Source organism: Cygnus atratus, chromosome 7 (assembly GCF_013377495.2).
Source record: "Cygnus atratus isolate AKBS03 ecotype Queensland, Australia chromosome 7, CAtr_DNAZoo_HiC_assembly, whole genome shotgun sequence".
NCBI lineage: Eukaryota > Metazoa > Chordata > Aves > Anseriformes > Anatidae > Cygnus > Cygnus atratus.
In genome coordinates, this window is record NC_066368.1 from 36,340,333 (window position 1) to 36,349,534 (window position 9,202).

The 9,202-nt window shown below is 56.6% G+C and overlaps 1 protein-coding gene across 1 annotated transcript; it reads left to right on the forward strand.

Moving 5' to 3' along the window:
• The first annotated feature begins 3,037 nt into the window (after positions 1 to 3,037).
• ZNF503 (zinc finger protein 503) lies at positions 3,038 to 7,192 on the forward strand. The gene is made up of 2 exons (XM_035542357.2): positions 3,038 to 3,819; positions 4,908 to 7,192. The coding sequence occupies exons 1-2, from the start codon at positions 3,502 to 3,504 to the stop codon at positions 6,426 to 6,428; spliced, it is 1,839 nt and encodes a 612-aa protein (XP_035398250.1). The 5' UTR covers positions 3,038 to 3,501; the 3' UTR covers positions 6,429 to 7,192.
• The last annotated feature ends 2,010 nt before the right edge of the window (positions 7,193 to 9,202 follow it).

Consider the following 9,202-nt stretch of genomic DNA (forward strand, 5'->3'; position numbering starts at 1 on the left):
GCATGCTGGTGCCGAGGTTTCCGCAGTTCCCTCTCCCGAGGGAAAAACAGGCAGTCCGGGTTTTTTGGCTGATCCCGACCAGGCTTTGCAGTTCGCCAGCCTGACCTGTCAAGCGGATTATTTTAGAGGGAGATTAATAGGGGAGGCGGGCTGCAATAATAATCGTTTTGTTTGATGTGACAACTTTGATAGGCGTTGATTTACTTACAAACTGATAGGCTTTTAATTGAGCGCCTCCATCCAGCTTGAGATGAAAGGAAAACCGCATTGAAAAGCTGCCCGAGTGCCCTCGAGCCTCAATACTGATTAGCCATCTCGACAGTGAATAGTTCAAGGCATTTTCAAACTTTTTTTGCTCTCTCGCTCTCGCTCTCCTCTCCTCCTCAAATATATGCCAGCCCACTCCTTTTTAAGAGAAAATAAATCATTTCCATTGTGTGCAAATAAAATCGACTTGACATGCTTGCCAATAGCTGGTAGGTAAAGGGAAGTGTGGACTGGCACTTGTTAATTAATTCCTCCTTTGCTCTCCTTTTTTTAAGTTACAATTTTCCTTTGTAAGAGGTGGAAGACGGGTTCCAACCCTCACTTTTTGTTGTTGGTCTTTTTTTTTTTTAAATGGAGAATAAAAGCTACAGCCACTAAAACTTCAACAAGACTGCACAAGTAAATGCCAAAGAGCAAACCGTCTGCGCGGACTCATTAAAGAAGGATCCCTCGCAAAGGTAACGAGCAGGACGGAATCCATCTTCTTCAGCTCAAGAGAGGCAGAGGGCCGGCCGGGGCCGAAGCCAGCCCACGGCCCGCTTTCCACGCATGGGCAGCCCCAGCCCGGCGGGGGAACCCGCGCAGAGCCCGGGGATGTTTCAGCGCTGTTTTTTTTTTTTTTTTTTTTTTTATTTTACAAGCTTTCACATAAAAAAGTTTACAGTACCGAGTGTGATTTAAATCTCATTTCAAAGGCTCGGCGGAAAAATAAATAAATAAATGAAAAGCTGTCCTCTGAAGTTACTGCTTAAATGACCCGCTAGGGCTCTTGCTTCAGCCGGGGAGCTCGGGGTTCGCGTTCCTCACTCCCCTCGCCGGTGCGCTGCCTGTTTTACACATGTCCCGGGGACCGCCTCTGCTTCCCTGCCTCGGCAGTCAAACAAGCCCTTCCCGAAATCCCCCTCATCTCTGCAAGAAAAGCGAGAGAAGGGAAAATGGGGAGGGGGAGCCTTCCCACAGCTGACTCTACCTTAAAACAATTAATCTTTAGTCTTTCACCCTGGGAGGCAGGATAAATACAACGAGAAAACAGATAGGAGTCTCCCCGGTCCTGTAAGGAAAACAGCTGTTCCAAGCACTTTAATGCAAATGAACACAAATGAAGGTTTCAGCTTTTTTTTTTTTTTTTTTCTTCCAGAGTTTTACTGCACTCCATTTATCAATTGGACTTGACAACAAAGAAAGAACTGGGCGAAAACCTGGGGCAGATTCAAGTCACTTCCACTCTGTATAAAGGAAGGGGGGGGGGAGAGCTCCTTAAGGGCAAGTTGTAGCTCTTGTCAATCCTACAGCAATATCATTTTTATACAACGTTTCTTTCTCTGCTCTCCCCTTCTCCCCCCCTTCCCCCCAATCCTTTAATTTTCACTCTTTTACAGACGACCGCGGCGACTGCGAAATGAAAGTACGTTTATGAGTTTCCACCGCAAAGTTCTGGCAATAAGCTCTCTGTTTTCAGAGAAAACTCAAAAATTAAAAGTTTGTTAAAATTATCTTTATAGAAGCCAGGGGAGTTCCGCGTATTTACCCTATTCTGCAGACTACGTTGAAAGAGTGAAGTGGTTTTAATAAAAGACAGCAGAGGTACTTGGCTGCAGGATTTAAAGGGTACCGCTTTACGGGGGGGGGTAGGGAGGATATCTAGGAAAACGTGCCTTATGTCTACCTCGTAAGGAAAGAAGATCATTAAAGGCTATCTGATCCATCTGCTAAGGGGCTGGGGGAGATCGGTGTTTCGAGGGAAGAAAAAGGACTTGGTTCAGCAGATATAAAGGCGAGAAAGTGAAAGTCCTTCCTTTCGCCCACCCCTTCCAGGATCAGCGCCTGTTCTGGTCGGAGTCCAGGTCAGGAATTGGACGCGACCCCTAAAGCACTTGCCTTGTTCTTCACTTGTCAAACGTGTTTTATCTCTAAGTGACCTTTTTGTTAATGTTGTAGATTGTGTGGGCCACCATGTCAGATCCGGAAACAAAAGTAAAAGATTGATTAACACATTTTGCCTGTGAAAAAAAAAAAAAAAAAAGGAAAAAAACCGTTATGGGATGAGGAAATTGGGGGGACAGCGGGATGGAAAGTACAAAGGGAAAACAGACAGGCGGGCGGGGCGCGGCGGCAGGGCTGCGGGCTCCGCTCGGGGCTGTGCCCGGCGCCCCGGCACGGCCTCGGCCCGGCCTGCCGATGGTGCAGGGCCGCGAGCCGGTTGTGGCGGAAGAAGGGGAGCAGGAAGAGGAGGAGGAGGGTTGGGGTGGGGGGGGCACGAAGCGGTGCGTGGAGCCCCCCGCCCGCCGCCGCCGCAGCGCCTCGGCTCCCGCCCGCCGCGGGCGGCACCGCGTAGGCCGCCCGGCGCTCTGCAGGTTCTCGGCCGCCGCGGCCCGCTCCTTGTCGGGCGGGAGGGGGCCGAAAGAGCCCCGCGCCCAGCCTCGGGGCCCGCAGGCGGCGGGGCCGTGCCGCGGGGCCGACGGCAGGGTGGAGGGTCGGGGGCCCGGCGGAGCCCCTCGGTTGCCACCCTCGGAGCCGTGCGGCCGCCCGCGCTAGCTGCGGAGGAAGGAAAAGGCTGGCGCCGCGTGATGTGAAACAGAGAATTAACGCCCAGCCCGTCCCGGGAGCGAAAACAAGGAAGGAGGGGAGGGGAGAGGGAAGGCGGACGAGAAAGGGAAGGGAAAAGAAAAAAAAAAAAAAGAGCGAGCGAGAGACCATTAAAAACAGCGCAAAAAGCCCCAGAAAAGGGAACGTCACATCCCCTTGACCCTCCAATCACCTCGGGGTCCCATTTGATTGGAAGGCGGCAAAGGCTTTAATCTCCGGCTAATTCAGCTGCTTTTGAAGTGAGTTTCTCCGCCAGATCCCGGGCTGGATGGGCAGCGGCTCGCAGCGCAGCTGAGCGGCGGAGCGCAGCGCCCGGCCCCGCTCAGCCCCGCCGAGGGCAGCCCGCAGCGGCCCCGGGGCACGGCGGCACACGCTCGCAGCCCCCCCGCCTCCAGCGCAGCCCACGGATTACTCGGCTTTTTTTTTTTTTTTCCTCCTTTCCTCCTCTTTCTCTCCGGCCAGCTCCCCCTCGCCCCCCCGCTCCCCACCCACGCCCTCCCCGCCGGAGCGAGCAGCAGGACGTTTTATGGTTGTTTTCCCGCTCGGGGGGCGTGCGGCTTTTTTCCCTCCCCGCCCGCAGAAGGCGAGCGAGCCTTTCCGAGTGCGAGCGGCGCGACTTGCCCCAGTTTTCATGCGAGGTTTTGGGTCATGATCACATCGCCCTCGCTTTCTGCTCCGAGAAGTAGTAGTAAGCGCAGCAGCAGCCTCAGCGAGCCCGGAGGCAGCCCCCGCCGCAGCCGCAGCGCCGCCGACCTCGCCGGGCCGCCCGGGCACGCTGGGAATAGCGGCAGCAGCAGCAGCGCCGCCGCCAAGCCCGGCTTCCACGCCGTGCCCCCCTCGGACCCGCTACGCCAAGCCAACCGCCTTCCCATCAAAGTCCTGAAAATGCTCACGGCGCGGACTGGACACATTTTACACCCCGAGTACCTGCAGCCTTTACCCTCCACGCCCGTCAGCCCCATCGAGGTAAGGAGCCGGGAGCCGTCCCTGTCCCCCCCCCAGCCTGCCCCTGCCCGGGCGCTCGCTGTGCATGGCGCCCGCTCCAGCCAGCCGCCCCGGCGCTCGCCTCCGCTTCGAGACGCGCTCCCACCAGGAAACGGGCTCCTGGCCGAGCGCTAGCGCCGGGAGCCGCTCCTGCTTATTGTTCCCATGTTGCTGGGCTCGTTCGCGAGGCCTTTTTAAACAAACTTCCCATTTTTCTCTTTTTGTCTTTTTCCCCTCCTTTTTTTTTTTTTTGTTTTTTTTTGAGAGAGAGAGAGAGAGGAGGGTCGGGTGGAAGGAAACGACCCGCTCTGGGGTCACGATCCGGCCACGGAACTCAGCGGCGCTCGGAGCGGCGACCAAGCGGGCTTCTGCACGGAGAGTTTGGGGCGGGGGCGCGCGGAGAGGGACAGGCTGAAGCGCGGCTGCGGCAGGCCGGCTGTTTCGGCTCCCCAGCCCTACGTGCCTTCGGACTTGGGGGGCCCTATTCGGCCCTTTTCTCCGGTGTCGGTCCCCCTCCGCGTAGCTCACTGTGTTAGGGACCGAAACTCGGAATGGAGGGGGGGGGTGGGAAGGGTGTGTCCGTGGGAATGAATGATTTCATCGGGGTCTCTGCGGAGCGAAGGCGCTGCTCGCCCCTGGAGCCCGGCTCTTCGGGCTCTGTTTATAAATAGTGTCAGCAGTCAGGGCGCAGAAATGCTGCAGCCGCTCGAGTTCCCGGCCGGCTTCGTGCGTCTGCCCGCCCGGCGCGATGGGGAGTCGAAGGGCGAAGCTCGGCGCTGCCCGGGCCGCTGCCCCCATGCCGGAGGCGGCCGCGCTGGGCTCGTCCGGCTCCGGAAAGCCCTAGCCCTCTTTAAAGGCTTTGTGGAAAATGGTGCATGCAGGGGAGGGGGCTGTCAGGGTGATGAATGCGCACGAAATTGTTCATCGCTTCCAGGCTGTTCCCTGCAAAACGTGCGGGACGAGTGTCCTAGGTATGCTCCGGGTTTTTGCTTTTTTGTTTGTGTTTTTCCCCCTCCGTAGAACCCCCCATTAAACCTCTGTCTTTATGTGTGCCCTTCTGATTTCTGCAGCTGGATGCGAAGAAGAGTCCCCTGGCCCTCTTGGCACAAACTTGCTCGCAGATAGGGAAGCCAGACCCGTCCCCTTCCTCCAAACTCTCGTCGGTCACCTCTAATGGCTCCGGAGGCGACAAGGACTCCAAGTCGGGCCCCCTGAAGCTCAGCGACATCGGCGTGGAGGACAAGTCGAGCTTCAAGCCCTACTCCAAGCCGGGCGCCGAGAAGAAGGAGCCAGGGGCGACGGGCTGCGCGGGCGTCCCCGCCACGGGGGTCGCGGCCGGGGAGAAGTCAGGATTCCGGGTGCCGAGCGCCACCTGCCAGCCGTTCACCCCAAGGACAGGCAGCCCCAACTCCAGCGCCTCCGCCTGCTCGCCGGGGCTGCTGCCGGCCGAGGGCAAAGGCGGGGAGGACAAGAAGGACTCGGAGGGCTGCGGAAAGAGCGGCAGCTCCGGCTCGGAGGGAGGCCCGGGCACCACCAGCATCAGCCACAGCCGGATTAGCGTGAGCTGTGCCGGGATTAACGTGGAGGTCAACCAGCACCAGGAGAGCGCGCCGGGCTCCAAGCCCATCGCCTCGGACTCCGCCTCCTCCTGCAGCAGCACCACCGCCACCTCCTCCACCTCCGTCCTGGGCTCCGGACTCGTAGCTCCCGTCTCCCCCTACAAGCCGGGCCAGACCGTCTTCCCCCTGCCCCCGGCGGGCATGAGCTACCCGGGTACGCTGGCTGGAGCCTACGCCGGCTACCCGCCGCAGTTCCTGCCGCACGGAGTGGCGCTGGACCCCACCAAATCCTCCAGCCTGGTGGGAGCCCAACTGGCCGCCGCCAGCAGCCTGGGCTGCAGCAAGCCGGCGGGGTCGAGCCCTCTGGCGGGCGCGTCGCCGCCGTCGGTGATGACGGCCAGCCTGTGCCGAGACCCCTACTGCCTGAGCTACCACTGCGCCAGCCACCTGGCCGGCGCCGCCGGCGCCTCCTGCGCCCACGACCAGGCCCTGAAGTCCGGATACCCCCTCGTGTACCCCACGCACCCCTTGCACAGCGTCCACTCCTCGCTGACCGGCGCCACGCCGCCCTCGCTGGCCGGCCACCCTTTGTACCCCTACGGCTTCATGCTCCCCAACGACCCCCAGCCGCACATCTGCAACTGGGTGTCGGCCAACGGACCCTGCGACAAGCGCTTCGCCACCTCGGAGGAGCTGCTTAGCCACTTGCGGACCCATACTGCCTTCCCGGGCACCGATAAACTCCTCTCCAGCTACCCCAGCTCCTCGTCGCTGGCCAGCGCGGCGGCCGCGGCCATGGCGTGCCACATGCACATCCCCACGACGGGCGCCCCGGGCAGCCCGGGCACGCTGGCGCTGCGCAGCCCGCACCACGCGCTGGGACTAGGCAGCCGCTACCACCCCTACTCCAAGAGCCCGCTGCCCACCCCCGGGGCCCCCGTGCCCGTGCCCGCCGCCACGGGACCCTACTACTCCCCTTACGCACTCTACGGGCAGAGACTCACCACAGCCTCGGCGCTAGGCTACCAGTGAGCGCAGGCGGGGCGGCTCCGGTGCAGCCCGGGGCCTGGCGGGGAGGGAAGGGAGCCCTCCGAAACTTTATAAAAGTTGGAAAGGAAAAAATAAAAAAAATATTAAAATCGGACTTTTTATAAAATGGTGTTCATTTGAGGACTGGATCCATGAGCACTGTATTTATTTATGTTAGCTTCAAGCGGGACAACGACTCATAAAGTGCATTACCTATTGAGCTCAGTTAAGTAAAAGTGGAACACCCATTGTAGAATATAAATAAAAAGATAGAGGTCTTCTCTTTAATGTTACTTTAAAATTGCTATGATTGTATTGTACGTTCTTATTTAATGTCTCATTGAAACAAAAAATTTACATGCATGTTTGTTACTAAAAAACAACTCGCAATTTGTCAGTTATAATTTCAAATTGCAATTATTTTTAAGGTGTATACCCTTGAAAGAGAATTGGTATTTTTTTGTATGTATTCTGGAAGAAAAACAAAAACAATTCTATTCCAAAAACCTCATTTGCCTTATTTTGTTCTTTAAAAGGAACATAACTATTTTTAATTTTTAAGTCCACCCTGTAAAAAGGGTTAAGGTTTACGTCATGTACTAAAATAGACAATGTATTGCTTTAAAGATTAAAATTCCGTATATTTGATGTATTAAAAGGTTTTACTTTTTTTTTTTTAAATATGCTTTGATTCTGTTATAAACCCGAGTAGGTCTTGGGTGGAGGCGATTGCTAATTTCTCCTTAAGCGTTTATTCAATTTTAATTAAAATTAAAAAAAAAAAAGTTTTTTTTATTGTAACCCCAGGGCTCTTTTTTTTTTAAAAGAAAAATCATAAGTTTTTTTTTCCCCTCCACTTCTACTTCAGTAGAATTCATAGGCACGAAATAAGAAAACTAAGAATCGTTTACATCTCTTTCACTTTCCTGAGGAAAATTAACTTTAAAAAATTACTGTGAAAACCGTTTTCTTTTTAAACTGGGTTTCAATTAAAAGACTTCGTTCTTTCTTTAGGAAGAAAACCGGGGAAGGCAGGACTTATTTGTAAAAGAGTAAGAAGATTATCTGAAAGCTTTTTACAGTGTAATGCGTAACCATTCATCTCCTTTTCTAAATGAGAAGTTCAGAAGTAATTGGGGAAGCGCTACTTGATCTCATCCAGTTATTTTCAATTTCTTTCTTCAGTTCCTACCGCAGCACAAATGATCATCAAGTTTTTGTTTTTTTTTTTTTTTTTTTTTTTTTTTTTTAAATAAAAAACCGGACGCTCTGAGAACTCCTTTTCTTTTTAAAAGGAAGGGACGGGGAGGAAAAAGACCACAACCAAACAAACAAAAAGAAGCCCGTCCGCTATTCAGCCCGAGTTTGCTCTCTCCCGAAGCGCAGTGCCAAACTCGACGTGATGCCGAGAGGGGCTGCCCCTGCCCGTGTCGCCTCCCTGCCTCCCAACTCGGGCTTCCCGGGGCCCGCGCCCGGTTCCGGCTCCAGCTCGTCGGCCCGCGCCCAGGTAGGAGCAGGGGGCTGCGCCGCGGAAGCCCGAGCCGCCGCCGCAACCGCGGGGAGAGCGCTTGCGGCCGTGGGAAGCGGAAGAGCCGCGCTCCGCCGCCCGCTTGCCGGGAGAGGCGCAGGCGGAACGGGCGGCCCCGGCCCCACAGCCCGGCCGGCCCCACAGCCCCACGTCCCGGCCGGCCCCGGCCCCACAGCCCGGGGGAGCGGCTGCAAGCGGCGCCGTGCCGCGACAAAGCCCGGTGCTTTCTCCCGCGCTCTGGAGCACCCACAGCGCAATTACTGTTCAAAGTTTCCCGTGGTGCCCAGATGCTAATTAGCCTAATACATTTACTCCCGATAATTAGTGGAAGTTAGCGGTAATGTGCAAAGCAGAGAAAAGCGGGCGGCTAATGAAGCTCCAGCACCCGCCCGGCCGTCCCGGCACGGGGCTGGGCCGGCGGTGCTCGGCTGTTCCGCGGCTCTTCTGGGACGCGGATCCGTAACGGGCACGGGAACTGCTTTAACCAAATGCCTCTTTTTTCCCCTTACATGGGAAAAGGACCGGTGCGCGGCTCTGCCTTAGGGAATGTAAATGGAGCTCTCGCCGTGAACTGATGAGCTAGGGGAAGGGAGGGGAGGGCAGCGCTGCGACCCGCGCCAGGCAAACTTCGGCGACCAAGTAGGACACGACCCCGAGCACGGCCAGCGCCGGGGAGCGGGGCTCTGCGGCCCGGGGAGGTGCCGGCGGCGGAGGGGCCGACCAGCGAGCCGGGGCAGCGGGAAGGGCCCGGCCTGCGCCCCGCTGCTCGCCCCCGCCGCTCGCCCCCGCGGCCGCAGCCCCAGCGGCGCGCCCGCCCCGCTGCGGGGCTCCGAGCGCCCTTCGTTGGGGGAAAATCGCGTCCCAGGCTGCGGCTGGGAGAGCGAGCGCGGCTAAAAAGCACCGCAGCCACACAGGCACACTGCTTCCATGAGCGTTTTACGGTTACAGCTTTCTACCAGATGCACCTCCGTCTTGTCTAGCTAAAATCCATCAGCCGTCAGGTGTGGCGGGCCTCGCTGAAACAGCGAGGGAGATCTCTGCGTGCTGGAGCCCTGATCGCAGTTCTGTGCATTTCGGCTCTGGAAAGTTGTAGGCGAGGATTTCTGATGCGAGTGCTAAAAAGAACACTTAGCATTATTACTGCTGTTTTACTCAGGTACTGTCACCGACATAAATGAAAAATTAAGAGAGCTTATTTTACATGTAGCATGGTGGTGGTGAGGAGGTCTCTCTTCCAGGCTTGTTAAAT